At 51.5% G+C, this 16,050-nt stretch overlaps 8 protein-coding genes across 8 annotated transcripts; 4 read left to right on the top strand and 4 right to left on the bottom strand.

The window, feature by feature from the left end:
- Positions 1-241: 241 nt before the first annotated feature.
- UCRPA7_6956 (putative farnesyltransferase alpha subunit protein) lies at positions 242-1,998 on the top strand (the record flags this gene model as incomplete). Its single annotated transcript, XM_007919491.1, has 3 exons — positions 242-284; positions 413-1,051; positions 1,109-1,998. The coding sequence occupies 3 exons, from the start codon at positions 242-244 to the stop codon at positions 1,996-1,998; spliced, it is 1,572 nt and encodes a 523-aa protein (XP_007917682.1).
- Positions 1,999-2,508: 510 nt separating this feature from the next.
- Positions 2,509-3,048, bottom strand: UCRPA7_6955 (putative nuclear transport factor 2 domain-containing protein; the record flags this gene model as incomplete). The annotated part of the gene is made up of 1 exon (XM_007919490.1): positions 2,509-3,048. The coding sequence occupies one exon, from the start codon at positions 3,046-3,048 to the stop codon at positions 2,509-2,511; it is 540 nt and encodes a 179-aa protein (XP_007917681.1).
- Positions 3,049-3,729: 681 nt separating this feature from the next.
- UCRPA7_6954 (putative methionyl-trna synthetase protein) lies at positions 3,730-5,609 on the top strand (the record flags this gene model as incomplete). Its single annotated transcript, XM_007919489.1, has 4 exons — positions 3,730-3,804; positions 3,859-3,916; positions 3,975-5,239; positions 5,301-5,609. The coding sequence occupies 4 exons, from the start codon at positions 3,730-3,732 to the stop codon at positions 5,607-5,609; spliced, it is 1,707 nt and encodes a 568-aa protein (XP_007917680.1).
- Positions 5,610-6,063: 454 nt separating this feature from the next.
- UCRPA7_6953 (putative methionyl-trna synthetase protein) lies at positions 6,064-6,784 on the top strand (the record flags this gene model as incomplete). Its single annotated transcript, XM_007919488.1, has 2 exons — positions 6,064-6,075; positions 6,149-6,784. 2 exons carry the CDS (start codon positions 6,064-6,066, stop codon positions 6,782-6,784), a joined length of 648 nt encoding a protein of 215 aa, XP_007917679.1.
- A 184-nt stretch (positions 6,785-6,968) lies between these two features.
- On the bottom strand, positions 6,969-7,850 carry UCRPA7_6952 (putative l-serine dehydratase protein; the record flags this gene model as incomplete). Its single annotated transcript, XM_007919487.1, has 1 exon — positions 6,969-7,850. One exon carries the CDS (start codon positions 7,848-7,850, stop codon positions 6,969-6,971), a length of 882 nt encoding a protein of 293 aa, XP_007917678.1.
- A 2,697-nt stretch (positions 7,851-10,547) lies between these two features.
- On the bottom strand, positions 10,548-12,240 carry UCRPA7_6951 (putative dna polymerase delta small subunit protein; the record flags this gene model as incomplete). The annotated part of the gene is made up of 4 exons (XM_007919486.1): positions 10,548-10,768; positions 10,822-11,764; positions 11,818-12,127; positions 12,194-12,240. 4 exons carry the CDS (start codon positions 12,238-12,240, stop codon positions 10,548-10,550), a joined length of 1,521 nt encoding a protein of 506 aa, XP_007917677.1.
- Positions 12,241-12,531: 291 nt separating this feature from the next.
- UCRPA7_6950 (putative ribosome biogenesis protein ytm1 protein) lies at positions 12,532-14,051 on the top strand (the record flags this gene model as incomplete). The annotated part of the gene is made up of 2 exons (XM_007919485.1): positions 12,532-12,658; positions 12,712-14,051. The coding sequence occupies 2 exons, from the start codon at positions 12,532-12,534 to the stop codon at positions 14,049-14,051; spliced, it is 1,467 nt and encodes a 488-aa protein (XP_007917676.1).
- A 154-nt stretch (positions 14,052-14,205) lies between these two features.
- On the bottom strand, positions 14,206-15,977 carry UCRPA7_6949 (putative 3 -5 exonuclease helicase protein; the record flags this gene model as incomplete). Its single annotated transcript, XM_007919484.1, has 2 exons — positions 14,206-14,918; positions 14,966-15,977. The coding sequence occupies 2 exons, from the start codon at positions 15,975-15,977 to the stop codon at positions 14,206-14,208; spliced, it is 1,725 nt and encodes a 574-aa protein (XP_007917675.1).
- Positions 15,978-16,050: the final 73 nt, after the last annotated feature.

Below are 16,050 nucleotides of genomic sequence, written 5' to 3'. Positions count from 1 at the left end.
CAATAATCAATAAGTTAAATGTAATGCGGTAAGAAAACAAAGAAAGTCATCGAGCCCTGGTTAATATTGTCTATTTAGTGTCTTAGTATTGTAGTGACTCCATGTGTTAGCCCCGCACAAGCTTGTGAAAGAGTGTCTCCAACGAGCTACCTTTTTCGTCACCCACGTATGCCCCACCATCATTCGTACAATTATCAGGAGCTTCGCTCTCCCATTGCCTTGTTCAGTCTTCAGGAACATCATGCCCCCCAAGGCAAAGGCCCAAAAGCCCAAAGAGTCTGAAGGTAAGCATTCTTGTTTGGGTTTCTCTAGTTACCTCACACAGGTTTCCCGCTCGCCAAGTCGTTCTGAAGAGCTCCAGGCGCGGCGGACTTGGTCTGGTCTGATACTGGCCTAACTGACCTTTCACCAGCACAAGCACCACCACCTCCTCGCACCGTCAACGAGCGGTCTGCCCAGGTCTTTGCCCACAGCCATCCCTTCGCGGCCAAGCTTCAACAATCCGGGCCCAGCAGCCTCACCCCGGCCGAGCGCTCCGCCTGGGTTGCTAGCCACTACGTGCACGGCGGCGCCGGCCCCGCGGCCTTCTCCAAGAAGCTCGGAACCAAGGCGCAGAAGGACATCTGGAAGGCCGTCAACGAGGCCAGCCTGCCGCTGCGCCCTGTCAAGAAGCAGACGAGCTGGGGCCGCGACCGCTACGGCCGCGACGTCGGCGAGTACACACTCGAGGAGTTCGCCGCTCGTGCGGACAAGCAGACGCGCCTGACGGCGCTGCTGGCTGCGAGTAACCGGTTCGGCGATCGTAGGGCACGGCAAAGGGGCGACGTTGGGAAGTCGGGCTCGGGAGACCCGGGTGCAGCCGTGACTGACGAGGAGGTTGAGGAGGAGCGCGGCAGGAGGAAAGATATTGCTGCTCTCAAGATGGAGCTCTACGGCCAGAGGACCGGCCCATATGCCATGGATCCGGCGTGGGATGATGTTATTCCTATGCCGATTGAAGAGCCGGAGGGCGCTTTGGCGGCGATCGCGTATCCGGAGGACTATGCTGAAGGTACATCTGACGTGAAGTCCCAATATTGCTAGGCTCCTGACTGACAAAATTCCCTAGCCATATCCTACCTTAGAGCGGTCATGACCTCAAAAGAATACTCGCCGCGCTGCCTGCGACTGACCGAGCATGTCATATCAATGAACCCGGCACATTATACCGTGTGGCTATACCGGTTTTCCATCGTCTCAGCGCTCGGCTTGCCTATCGAAGACGAGATCGCCTGGCTGAACGAGGTATCCCTCGAGCACCTCAAGAACTACCAGATCTGGCACCACCGCCGCCTGCTCATGGACTACTACTACCCCACCATCTCGAGCGACCCCGAGAAGCTCGCTCAGCTGGTGCGCTCCGAGCGTCGCTTCATCGCCAGCATGTTCGCCGAGGACGCCAAGAACTACCACGTCTGGAGCTACCGGCAGTACCTGGTGCCGAAGCTGCGCATGTTCGGGCCCGAGGAGCTCGAGTCGACGGAGGCGTTCATCACCGAAGACGTGCGCAACAACTCTGCCTGGTCGCACCGCTTCTTTGTGGTGTTCTCGGACCCGGCGCATGCGACCCCTGAGAGCCACAGCACGGAGCATGACCCCAAGGTGCCCTCTGAGATTATTGACAGGGAGATACAGTACGCGCAGGACAAGACTTTCCTGGCGCCACAGAATCAGAGCGCGTGGAATTACCTGAAGGGCGTATTAGTCAAGGGTGGCAGGCCGCTGAGCAGCGTTGAGGAGTTTGTGACCCAGTTTGTGAAGGATTTGGGTGTAGAAGAGAGTGAGAATGTACAGAGCACTCATGCGCTGGACCTCCTAGCGGAGATATATGCAGAGAAAAATGAAGACGAGAAGGCGGATCTATGTCTGCGCAGGTTAGGAGAGAAGTGGGACAGGATACGGACGGGCTATTGGGAGTGGAGGAGGGCAACGCTCAAGGAGAAAGCGGCTAGCAAGTGAAGGCACTTAGGTGACTTGAGCCATTATATATAGCGATTTCTACGTGAAGCAAATTCCTAAACAAATTAAGCTCTATTCGCTTTTCTGTTGTGGATATTTGGCAAGCTATTTCTGTGTCTCGCTACCTTGCGTGACTTTCAAGCATACCCCAGAGCCAAAGTTCTTCCTGTAGTATCGTAAGCCCACTTAGTAGGGATGAACCGCTCAACCTTTGTCGGGCTGCGATCTGGGAGGCTCCAATCTGTCACTAGTGATCTCCGCGAGTGGCTACAACAATATATGTAGTCGTGTAATTCGATAATTCCATCAAACATAGCCATGGCGAGTCCCTCCCTCTGCGCTTCCCTTGGTAGTCGAGTTCATGCCGCCTCTTCTTGAGTACTAGGGGAACATATTCTCCCACGCTTTGCTGAATCGTGACTCTTTGGCCCAGCGGAATCGTTTTCTACCAGACTTTGGTGAATCCATCACGCATATTGCGCTTTCTCCTTTCTCAGCCGGAACGACATCCTATAGCGTCCGGTAGTTCTGGCTCAGGATCAGCCACTTCTTCAAGTTGCGCGGCGCCCGTGGGCCGGCCGCGTCCCAGTTCGGCACCAGCACGAACACCTCGTTGAACGCCTTCCGCGGCGCGTCGGCGCCGGCCCCCAGGTGCAGAATGCCGCTGACCTGCACGGCCATGCTGATGCGGCCGCCGGACTTGTCGGGGCCCTTGGCGAGAATCTGCTCGGGACAGGCGAGGCCGAAGTTGGGGTTGAGCACCTGCACGTCGAAGCCGTCAACCTCGTACCTGACTCGGATCTTGCTGGCGGCGCCTCCGCGCTGCTCGAGGAGGAGCGCCTCGTAGTCGGTTGCCGAGGCGAGCTGTGCGCCGTTGATGACGATGTCGGCCGTCGCGCCGACACCGGTATATTTGGTAGACGCGTTGACGTAGTAAGATGACAGCGAGCGATGCTCGTTGATATCCTTGTAGTACCAGTCGATGAAGTTCTGAGCGCCGTCACTAGAGACCTTGACTTCTGTCTCCTGGTTTGGACCTGCTGCAGCCATAGTGTCGAGGTGCTCGACGCCTAGCTAGGGAGGTGTACGAGTAACAATCGATGAACAAACCCAGACAAGTGAACTTCAAGCTCAAGCTGAGCGTACGGTACGACTTGCAATTCTTGTGTTAGACCTTAAGAAGCATCAAGGAGTTTGGTAAGCTTACAGAATACAGGGAGTTTCTCTGAAATTCAACGACGACGAGGATGAAGCGGCGATTAGCAAGTAGATGAGTGAAAAGGTTAAAGCTAGGCAGGCACTGAATATAGAGCACAACTTTTTGCAGAATCCAAATTATCGTGCCTAATCCCAAACACCTTCCTCAGGCAAGAAGCCCAACAGTTAAAGAGTCTGTGAGGTGGGTTGGAGCAGCTTAAACTTCGTTCAGATTTGGATTGAAGCTCGACATTCCAAAGTCGTTGAGAAACGGGTAGTCGCACTGTGTAAATTGACTGTGTTTTAGAAGCTTATAGCTAACCCTGGTAGCTGCTGCTGTCGGCACTGACGCTAGGTCGCGTATTATTCTTGTGGATATTCCAGTGACACAGTTATCGCCCAGCTTATTCATACTCGACCTTATCGCATCTCTAAATTTTGGAGCTGTGACAATCACGCGATGCGACAAAGCCAACATCTTTAAGCTCAAAGCCGAAAGCGCGCTCCTGCTTTGCAATCCTCTTAGGAGGCCAAATGGATCGAACATTAAGGGCTTCTGCTCGAAGGTTCCCGAAATTGCAAGCTGTGGCCTTTCGAAGACCGCAATGGGTGTGTCCAGCCTGCCAGCATTATGGCACATCCAGGAGATCGTTATCGAGCCAGGCCGGATTGGAATCGAAGCCCTACTACGTGACGACTCCAATCTTCTACGTCAATGCTGGTATGTGTCAATTGTGTCAAGACATTAGCTTGTCTGCTTGCTAAAAGTCTCTATCCAGCTCCTCACATCGGACACATGTATAGCATGATCCTCGCAGACGTCCTCAAACGATGGCAGGTCCTAAGGGGAAAGAAGGCCTTACTGCTTACCGGCACCGACGAGCATGGAATGAAAGTCCAGCAGGCGGCGGCGCTCAACGATGTTCCTCCAAAGCAGTGGTGTGACATGAATGCCGAGAAGTTCAAGGACCTGGCAGAGAAGTCCCAGATCGACAATGACTTCTTCATGCGAACGACCGACCCCGACCACATTGAGGCCGTGAAGCACTTTTGGTACTTGCTTAGGGAAAAAGGATACATCTACGAGTCAAAACATGAAGGATGGTACTGCGTGAGCGACGAGACCTTCTACCCGGAGAACATGCTGGAAAGGAGGGTTGACCCCCTGACTGGCAAGGTCTTCCTCGCATCTGTAGAGAGCGGCAACGCTGTCGAATGGACAGAGGAGAAAAACTACCATTTCCGCATGACAGCACTGAAGGACAAGCTGCTAGAGTTCTACGAGGCCAATCCCGACTGGATCGTGCCGCAGTCGAGGATGAACGAGGTGGTCAGCTGGGTGAAAAACAACCTCGAAGACTTATCAATATCGCGCCCAGCCACTCGTCTACAGTGGGGTGTACCTGTACCAGATGACCCTTCGCAGACCGTATATGTCTGGGTGGACGCCCTCTTGAACTACATGACCAAGACCGGCTTTCCAAATTGGACCCCAGGGCAGGAATGGGAAGGCGGGTGGCCGGCCGATGTGCATGTTATCGGAAAAGACATCGTGCGCTTCCATGGCATCTACTGGCCAGCATTACTTCTGGCTCTTGATTTCCCTCTGCCCAGGAGGCTGCTCAGTCATGCCCACTGGACAATGGGTGGTAAAAAGATGTCTAAGTCTATCGGCAACGTCGTCAATCCACATTTCGCCATCGACAGATGGAGCATTGACGTGATGCGCTTCTACATGGTTTACGACGGTGGAATCGCCGACGATGCTGACTACGGCAATGATGCTATTGCGGAGAGATACAAGAAGCAGCTTCAGAGCGGTCTGGGCAACTTTTTGAGCCGCATAACTCGGCCGAAGCTGTGGAGTGTCCGGCGAGCAGTCGAAGCCGCCAAAATCGATACTCTGTCGCCAATTGGTGAGCAAGACAAGATATTGCAGAGACAGCGCCTGATTATCGAGAATCTGATCGATAGTACGTACTATCACATGGAAACATTGGATCCCTCGCGTGCATTACAGTCCATCACTAATGCCGCATTGTTGGTAAGTGTCTTGTATTATTAGAACTAATTGACTTTGAAGCACCACTAATCGTTTTGATCAGAGTAACAAGTACATCGATCTCACTATGCCTTGGAATCAGGCGAAGGCAGTGAAAAATGAGGCAGATCGACTAAAACTCGATCGCGACATATATTACGCAGCGGAAACTCTGCGCGTAGTTGGGATACTTCTGCAGCCTTTTATGCCAAACAAGGCAAAGCAGATGCTAGACGTGCTCGGTGTGCCGCAGACTCAAAGAACATACGAATACGCACGGCTTGGTGCTGATTTTGAGTATGGTACACCAATCCAGAGCCCTGGCAAGGGGCCCTCTGAAGGCCTCTTTCCGCCACTTATTGTTGAGGAGTGAGGTTCCCGCCTGCGTAGCGGCTCCTTCCCAAGGACACATGGGTGTAGATTTATGTGTAAATGAACTGTAATATCGCCATGTAGATAGATATTGTAAAAGTACAAAGAAGACAATCCCGATTTATCGTACGGAAATGCCATTGTCCCTTAAATCATGTAAGACAACTCTAGCGCTGCAGATGAGTCGGGTCTGGAAACACCAATTGAATAATTGGGTCCCGAGACCAACCATTTTTCAACTCGCAGCAAGCAGTGACAGATATGAACCCGTGACCCGGCCGGCATGAGATTCAACGAGAATATTGGTGAGAACAGAATAAATATGCTGGGTGCTATCTGGTAGCCCCATTAGAATGTGTGTGGACTAATGAGGAAGCAAACGTGCAGCCGTCTCAACATCCAAGGTCCTCCTTGTACCTTACGACCGACACCATGTCATAACCTACCATGCTTGGATGGAAGACCCAGTGAGTTCTTAAGTGATTAGCTTCACAATTCAAACCTTCTCCCCTTATTTCACAAAGCTAAGTCAATGCGCAGGCCATCCAAGAGGCTACAGCATCAGAGCCTCTCACCCTCGAGGAGGAGTATGAGAACCAGGAGTCGTGGCGCGAGTCGCACGACAAATTGACCTTCGTTCTGTGCCAGCCGATCTCCGATCCTGCCGCGGCGGACTTCGCCTATGTACGCGCCGGCCAGGGAGATGCGCCGGAGAGGATGATTGGCGACATCAACTTCTTCCTGTATCCATTTGATGATGATGAGGAAGGAGCGGCAGCGTCAGACCCGGAGGCTGACTACTGCATCGGCGAGGTAGATATAATGATCGCAGATCAGGCGCATCGGAGTAAGGGTCTTGGACGTGCTTCGGTTTCCGCCTTTATGTACTATATATTCCAGAACTTGCAATCAATATTGCAGGAGTACAGCACGGCCGACAGCAGACCACCTCCCGCAGGAGGCAACCCAAAGGAGCTGAAGCTGAAGATGCTCATGGTGAAGATCAAGGCCGGCAATGCAGGAAGCATAGCACTCTTCAAGAGTCTGGGATTCGTTCAGCAGGGTGAGGTAAATTACTTTGGCGAGATCAAGATGATCCTCGAGAACTTCGACCAGATATCATCAACAGTGCTGGAGGGCTACAAGGAGATAGACTACATCAGGCCATTGAATTAAATCGTGTGTATCATTACGCTACAGCTAGAAATGCATATATCTCCGTAAGCCTGTCTACTATATCCCTTATGAGCGGTCTTCCGTCTAAATACCAGCCATCTTTTCTATTATAACCTCTCAGAGGCAAGTTATACAGCTCCAGGCCCTGGAGATGTTCTATAAGTCCCCCTAAACTTACAATAGCTCAGACGCCGTACTTTGCCTTGTAGTCCTCAAGCATCTTCAGATTGATATTGGAGCCACCACAGACCACGACAACAATATTCTTCTTAGCCCACTCCTCATCCGACAGTCCATTTCCCAGGTTCGTGCGAAGTGAGCCATTGTATACTGATGCGATTGTGGCACCGCAAGCGACTTCGACGAATATGCGCGCGTCATCTAAGAAGCGAGCAGAGCCCATCACGGCGTCTGCATCTGAGAGTACCGAGCAAACAAGGCCATCTCCGGCACGCTGCGTCCACTTAAATGCCTGTTCTGCCACCCGGGTCGCGCCCAGCGACGTCGCGATTGATGTGATCTTTGGAAGCGTCACCATCTCGCCCGCCTGGACGCACGCGTACAGACTGTCGGCGCCAGCGGTCTCGATCGCCAGCACTCGCGGCACCGGCGCCTCGGCCTGCCAGCTGTTTCGGCTCTTGAGGCCTTCCAAACCCTCCATGATGCCGCATAGGAGACCTCCCCCTCCAACATTGCATACGATGCCATCTATGGGCGCATCGACCTGCCGTGTGAGCTCTTCTACCAGCGTGGCCGCACCCTCCCAGATGTCTGGATGGTCAAAGGGTGGGACATAGACTCCCTTGCTCTTGGGATCGTGGTTGACCAGTAACTCTTCGCGCAAGTGGCGGTCGGCGGCTGCCCAGTTCGCGCCGATTTGAATAACGTCGGCGCCCAGGTCCCGGAGCTTGGCGATCATATGCGCCGGTGTGGTCAGCGGTACAACGATAGTCGCCTTTCGACTGAGCGCGATGGCGGAGGTTGCGCATGCGAGGCCTGCATTTCCACCAGAGCTACAGTAGAAGTGTACCTCTGTCCCGGGAGACGCTTCAACGGCACGGAACATGAGATTGCCGATGCCGCGAGACTTGAAGGACCCTGAAGGCTGCAGATTATCAAGTTTGAGAAATATGTTGCTATAATCTCTGTTTCAGCATTCATCTGCAGTAGAAACCTGATAGAGAGTTACTCACCAGCCAGCTGCACGAGAGATGGGGGCTGAATAGATGCATGGAGTCTCGATCCATGGCTTGGGAGGTTCTGACTCTCGAGAACCCATTTTGATAATTGAATCCGCCCTGGGGAACTAAAATTGGGATTCGACGAGAGAGAGGTAGACGAACACTCCGTATATAAGAAGTGAACCGTCGTAAGCCGATCTGCTCGGGTATTAGTAGGGTTTTGATCCTCGTAGATAACGACGGGTTTGAGACAGGCTGAGGAGTCGATGGGGTAACAGAAATTCGTCTTGGGAAGCTGGCGAGCCGGATATTACCTAAAATAGATGACGACCTTCCGTCTCGAGATATGGTATTCGTATGCAGGGATTCAAGGGATTCCTGAAGTATTGTCGGGCGTGCTTGACTTATATTAATTTGAGACAGGTAGTTGAGCCATTCAAGATTGTCCTGGCGGTTTGGATGTGGCGGATCAGAACCTTCCTTAGTTTACAGTAGGGCGATGATAAGAAACCCAGCTTTTGGGAAGGCCACTAAGATCACCCTCAATATATCAAACAATATCTGAAGCTTGGGTTTTGGTTTATATTTGACTTAAGGCACGGAAGGTATTTTTTACCATGTCTGGACATTCCTAGTCATGCCTTGCACATTCATGTGGAGAAGAAGATGACCCATCGACCAAGTTCTGCGAGGTTGCGCATTAACTTACCCCAGACCCACGAGCGGAGTTGACAGTCCACGCTACGATCGTGAGCCTTCCCCCCGGTCTCGCCTCCGTTGGGAGTTTCCAATGTTTGTGCCTCTTGATTGTCAGAATATCTGACCATGATTTAGCCACACGCCTTGCTTCTCCCTTTGTATTAGACGCAATGCCCAATAATCATCTCAATAATTCATCGCCTTCAGCATAAACAGATATCCAAGTGAACCAGTGCCGATTTGAGCCTCACTGACTTGGTAGTAAAGCATTCAAGCTTATACACAGGTGCCACCGGTTCAGCTTTTAAAATGTAGCGCAGTAATATCACGGAAGAAGATCAATCCTCAAAGCGAACATATGTCTCGTTTGAAACACTCTGCAAACAAGTTATATCTATTTAGCCAACAATTTTCACCGCAGTACGGAAGTTGCTCGTCACTTGCCGTAAGACTATCGACCCAACTCAGTGAAGGAGATACTCGAGATATCAGGCAAGAAGCTGACTTCGAAAGTCGTCAATGATATACTGGTTATTGCAGCTGAAAAGGTAAAAGATGTTAACTCTTACTGTATACCTAAAGGATAGTGGGTACTTCGAGAGTGATAGCTCTATAAACACGAAATGAATTTATCTAGTCTCTCTTAGATTTCTCTGACCACAATGTTTTTCGTCTGAACCTATATATCCTTTTCTAAGGAGATAACCCAACGCGACGTGGGCACCATCGTTTTCCTGTCTTCCGACCTCCACAACCCCCATTTTTCATCTTCGGATCTCGGATACCTATTCCGCCAGCATTCTCCTCTTACTTCAGTCTTAAGATGTTCTTCGCATAATCCTCGAAGTCATTCGGATTTTAACAAACCCAAGCTCCCGTTTTCTAGCTTTTCTATCAGCTATAGCCTGATTCTAGTCAATACACTGTGGTTGGTAATCGGAAATTTGGGCAGGAACCTGGTGTTCAATCACAGCTGAGCCTAATAAACATACCCAGCATAATCATATCCCTTGGAGGTTTTGATCAAAAGGAAGATTAAGATGGGGTCATCCAACGATCTCGACGACATACCCATAAAGCTTCGCTTAACGCTTGAGGGATGGTTCCAGCTAATGAGGACACGCAAGCTCCGGACCTTACCTACCTTGCCCCTCGTCGAACACATTCCCGAAGACAAGATTGAATCAAACCTCGGAAACTCAGACACTGGACCGTCAGAATTAGATCACACACAGCTACAAGCTGCTTCTCCCATACTCAGGGAGATTTTGCAGACATTCGGTCCTGGCAACAGACCAGAGCCCGACCCGCTGAAGAAGTTGCGGAGACCACATACTCTCGAACAGGTAGTAATATAGATTGCGAAGCAAAGCAAATGTTCACGTGAATATCACCTTCATGTGGCGGGCCAGCGACGACCAACAGCGGCACTCCACCGCCTCATAGACACAAAGAACAGACCCAAGTCCGCGCGCTTGAAGCACATCGACATTTGGTCTAGGGAAGAGATCACGGGCCTGAGACTTCAGCGAAGCACGGTCAGGCCGCTTCGAGAGCCGGTAGCCGGCCCTCGTGCTAAACCTTGGCCAAACAATAACCAATTGAACGTTAAGAGCTCTTAATAAGGAGGTAAACAGCGAGAATCTCTCATACTGCACAGTGATGAGGTTGTTTGGTGGATTGGATGAGGTTTATAAGGAGCTTACAGTTGCACGAGATTATTAGAGAACTTGTAGGGAGGCTAACATCGGAACTCATCTCAATTAGCTAGCGTCTGGCCTCGTGGACAGCATTATATTGCTCATGGTATCATATTGCCATCATCACAACAAGACAATTTTCCCACCGTGTTTCCCTTTTGCTCCACTCTACACACGTAATGATCATGACACAGATATCTTGACCCGCGAAACATCCAGTGTTTCTGAGTCAATCAGCACGATTTCCTTCGATGCCGAGAATGACGGCACCGATACAAGGCGTACGGCTTGGCCGTCAGGACCTGTGATAGTCTTGGTGCCAAACTCAGGTTGGCAGCCTACAAAATAGAAGTGCGGGCAGTCTCTGATCACGAACGGGTCGTCGTCCTGGAATGGGTAACTCCCTAGAAACCATTAGTTACAAAGATTCGAAAAGGGGGTCGGTGCCAGGCCTTACACAAGGTGTCAGGGGCTGTAGGAGCAGAGCACCTCCACCTGCACATAGCCTCCATCATTCCCAGGCGGTCATCGCTATCAACATATTTGAATATGTCGTCCAAGTTTTGACCGCCCGTACCAAGCATCCTCCACCCGTCCACTTCAGCCTCCCACGGATTTGTTGCGAGGTCGAACCATCCACTCTCCTTTGAGCCAGGGTCAGCCACGTAAGATCTGGATTTGGGAAACATGGCCATATGTATAGGCTGCTGGGGAAAGCTGGAGTTGGCAGGGTCGTGATCGCCAGGAAGAAGTGTCACAGGTATTGTGGGTAGAAGTTCTGAGAGAAAGTCGTCGAGAAGTTGTGAGGGTAGAGGATTGTAGGTACTCGCGTCGTAGCCGTATTTCTTGTGTGACCTTTTCTCAATCTCTTCTTCTTCAACATCTCCGAGCTTGTTGTCCGCCGCTATCGAGTTTCCTGCGATGATCAAACGGCTGATGTGCGACAGCTCTGATTGTGTTGCGGGATCAAGCGCCTCGCCGAGCAGGTACTCTAGGAGCAAGTTGAGCTCCAATGCATACGACGTGTCTGAGCCTGAGAAGTTCAATCCAGAGACAACGGCGATCTTGCCGCCCGAGCCAGAAGAGTGCGTATCTGTCATCTCTACGTCTTCGCTCTTGACCTTGCTTCCTGATTTGACACCATTCGTCGCAGGTGGTTTAGAGAGGGCCCACCGGTCAGGCTGGGGGGCCAAATCTGCAAACTTGAGATCGATGACCTCGAATTCGCCATTGGCATTCTCTGTTCCCATGACTGCAATGATGCATCCAGTCACCAGCATGACCGATCTCAAAACGTCTCCTACTAGCCTGATCCGACCAGAGTCGTCTTCGAGCATGACAGCATCTCTGTTATCCTCGGAGAAGTATTTCAACACAGTCGTCGGGGCAGATATCCAGCGCTGCGCATATCAGGTTATTCACAAGCCCAAGAAATTATAAATGGAAAACTTACGTCCTTAGACACATCGTCGAGAATATTAGGCTTCAGAGGCATATCCATATACACGGTTCCGGCAACCCAGCAGAGCTCGCCCTGGCGGACGTCGAGCACTCGATCGACCTTCTTGGCAGGTTCGTCACCAATGACGGTGCCTTCCCACTCAGCACTGGCAATCTGCTCAACTGCAGGCTTGATCTTAGTAAGCCGCAGAAAGTACATATCGCCATATTGCTGTTGGTAGCTCCGGTCCTTCTCGAGCTTGAAGGTCGAGAGTGGCTTGTAGCTGGAGAGTAGCCGCTCTGCGGCCTCGGGCGCATCCCCACTATCAAAGGTCTCTTGTCAGTCAATTGTGCAATATGAGTTTTTGTTTTGGAATTGATCATCTTACGAGGGCTTCTGCAGAAGGCTGCCTTCGACATCTTCGAGGGTTACCATCGTGACTTCCGAACGCAGAGTTGTCGATTCGTGAGTTGCAGGTTGGACAGCTCTGGACAAGACGCGCCGCACAATGATTGAGTGTGGGACGCGACTTTTGGCGTAAATGGGCAGGCTACAGCTAGTGGGTTCTAGCTATTAGCGCCTTGCCTGCTAATTGGTTGACATCTTCAACGTGGGGTAAGGCTACAACAAGGCTGTAGCTTCAGCAGAAAAAAAATATTCTAGCAGTGTTCTGGATCTCCAAGCGGCCTTGCATCATTTCCCTACTTGACAACTAATCTCGTCAAGATGGCCACCACAACAGAGACCTCGACGGCCTCTGAGACCGACATGGCCCAGGTCAAGGTCATTTTCACCACCACAGATGAGGACATTCAATTGCCGGAGAGCAAAAGGCAATTGCTTGTCCCAGCAGGTTAGACCGGAGCGATGAAATCTGCTATTTGAAAAGTCTAACTTGTAGAACAGATATCCGAAGATATGGCCTCTCTCGCATCCTCAACTCCGAGTCCATGCTCGATACGACCTCCCCCATACCATTTGATTTCCTCGTGAACGGCACATTTCTCCGATCCACCATTGAAGACTACCTGAATGAAAACGGATTGTCGCAAGAAGCAAGCGTGACACTTCAGTACGTTCGCAGTCTGATCCCGCCCGTCTACGAAGCTAGCTTTGAGCATGATGACTGGGTGAGCTCGGTGGACGTCCTTTCGCAGACCTCAGCCGCCGGTCGCTGGTCGGGTGAGAGCTTTGTAGCGGGACAGGACCGGATATTGTCAGGATCCTACGATGGGCTCTTGAGGATATGGAACAGCTCTGGCCAGGTGATCGCAACCTCGCCGTCGGGAAGTCTAGGAGGGCACAGTTCAAGCATCAAGGCTGCCAAGTTCTTGTCTTCGACACAGATCGCCTCTGCCGGTCTGGATAGAACGGTGCGCGTGTGGAAATACACCGAGAGCGATGACTTCTCGGGCGATTTCAAGCCGACTCTCGAGCTCTATGGTCACAAGGGGAGCATTGATTCCGTTGAAGTAGACGGCAGCTCAAAGCGCATCCTTACAGCTTCTGCAGACGGAAGCATTGGCCTCTGGACGACCTCGAAAGCATCAGCGCCGGCCGCCCCGACAGAACTTCTACCGGGTACTCATGCGACCAAGCGCAGGAAGCTCACCAGCTCCGTCTCCACACCCCAGAGGGGTGCGCTCGCCTTGATGCCAGTTCATAATGCGCCTGCCAGCGCTGCGATCTTCGACCCAAGGGACAGGACAGTCGGGTACTCAGTCTCCCAAGACCACACGTTGCGCACCCTCGACCTTACGACCAGTGCCGTCGTCAATACCTTAACCACCTCCAATCCTCTTCTCTCCCTGTGCGCTCTGCCCCGAATTTCTAGCCCGCTTTTAGCAGCCGGGACGTCCGCTCGAAATGTCACAATCGTCGATCCACGGGCATCAGCTACAACGACATCCGTAATGACCCTACGAGGCCACGTCAACAAAGTCGTTAGTTTGGCCCCATCACCCGACAATGACTACTCTTTGGTCTCGGCTTCACACGACGGGACATGCCGGATTTGGGATTTGCGGAGTGTACGGCCGGCCGGAAAGGACGAGGGTGGTGTCGGCAGCGTGAGCGAGGCAGTGTATGCTATTGAGAGGGAGAGCAGGGAAGGGAAGAAGAAGACCGTCGCAGGCGAGGGATGCAAAGTCTTCAGTGTTGTCTGGGACAAGCAGTGGGGAATTGTGAGCGGTGGCGAGGACAAGAGGGTGCAGATAAATAGGGCGCGAGACATCATTGCATCTTGAAGACGTGCTTGCGGTGCTTGAAATGGCGGTAGAGATAGATTATATACCCACAATGGCCACGAAAGATCTCTTAAATCCTATGTATATGACCTGAGTGTTTCTTCCCTCCTGGCTCATGATATGTACGTTTGTACATTTGATGATGCAATACTTGCTATTGCAAGTCTTTTTGAGCAGCCTTCGCCACAGCTGGCTGGTCAGCCCCTTCGCAAGCTTTCACCAAGGTCTTGTACCTCCGTGATAGAATTTCCTTGGGTAATAAATCAAGAACTTCTGTCCGTAATCGTATCTTGTTGAAAGGCAGCTTCTCCAGCTTGATTGCTTCAAGTATATAGCTGACCACAGTAGTGGTCTGCAGTGGTGGATCACGAAGAAGCTTTGCAATGTCAAGCGGGTCGAGATCATCGTTGGCATGCCATATGTAGTAGGCTCGAAGGGAAGCGGGCGTCGCCCTGCTTTTTGCCGTCGATGGATTTGCACGATAATGTTTGAGCCATGTTTCGGCTGCTAAGATTCTGTCGTCTTTTGGCTTCTGTTCGGCAGGTGTTTTGCGAGATTTGGGAGGTTTTGGAACAGCAGGCTTAGGTTCAACCTCATCACCCTCCGCCTCGACCTTGATAGTTTCTCCAGCCGACTTCAAGTACTCTTGAGAAAGCGCAGCAGGGATCTTGGCATCACCCTTGACGTCTGCAGCTTCTGCCGTCTCTCCAGCCTCGTCAGAAGTCGGGATCGACACACCGTCTGCAAGCCGTATCGGCAGATTGAGCTCCGCATGATAAGGTAAAGGTGGCATCGGGTCTAGAGCCTGTCGCTGATGATCAAGGATTGCGTACAACTGCACAGCAGCATAAGCGTCCGATGCAGAGTCTGGCACAGTTAGAGTTAAGCACACAAGGATCAAGAACATGACATACATATGATCTGGTCCATCTTCAATGGCAAGGACCAGTCGCTCGCCCGGACATCTTGCCCCTTGAACATTGGCAGATGCAGAACCTCTTTGACCTGGTTTGCAAGGGACACAAGCTTTTTGTTCACGAGCTCTACCTCGCCACTAGATGAGTATTTGACAAGCTTGTAGAGATTACTGAGCTCGAAAAGTCCACGGGATTCGACGCCCAAGAAGTTCCGCATTCGCGTAGCATCTCCTTTTATGAACACACCGGTCTTGGTGATGTTGGGATCCTCCATGATCTTTTGAAGCGTCGGGGCAAGTAGGCTATCTTTTTTCGGGTACAGCGCAAGATGAAATAACGCGATACGGCTCGGGCTGGCTATCTGCACCAGAGAAATGTTCCTTCTCGGCCCTTGTGCCTTGGTCGCATCGGACGCCCATTCAAGGTCAAAGCCGATAACCTTCTCATCTAAGAAGTATTGGCATACTCTTTCAGTCGTATGCAGACTCTTGCAGTAATGAACCTTGACCTTATTTTCTGTATCTTCATTCTCTTGAGGTCCCCGATATAGGGTATACGACCAAAAAGACTCGGGAGTGCCCGGCTCCGCAAAGCTAGCATCACGGAATGCCTCGCTGGGTATTTTGAACTCCAGAGGTGTGAACGGTGGTTCGATTGGCCCATCATCTTCCTCAGATGTTGCATCTTCCACCTTCTCGTCATTGTCTTTTACTTCATCTTGAACTGCAGCAGCTGTTGTCGCCGTGGCCGACGTCTCGGGCTTGCCATGAATAGCTATCGTTTCGGTGAATACAGTTCTCTGTTGAAAAATGCCTGCTTTGGAACTCCCCGAGACCTCTCGAGCCACTGAGACATTTTCTGTGCATTCGGTCGCTTCGGTCAGACTGGTGAAGAAACGAGCATGGTTGAGCTTGGGGTATAACGACTCGGGTTGCTGGCCAGCAGCGAACACGACACCTTGATTTGGGTGCCAGAGCTTCCACTTCGAAGACCGTGTGCAATCGCCCATTCTAGTTATATAGCGGGAGTTTCTGAGCAAACGGAATATGTTAGTCTTCATCAGAACCGAATGATTCTTTGAA

This window comes from Phaeoacremonium minimum, assembly GCF_000392275.1.
Source record: "Phaeoacremonium minimum UCRPA7 unplaced genomic scaffold PA7_03_scaffold_496, whole genome shotgun sequence".
Classification (NCBI taxonomy): Eukaryota; Fungi; Ascomycota; class Sordariomycetes; order Togniniales; family Togniniaceae; genus Phaeoacremonium; species Phaeoacremonium minimum.
This window is presented reverse-complemented; position numbering and strand designations above follow the sequence as displayed.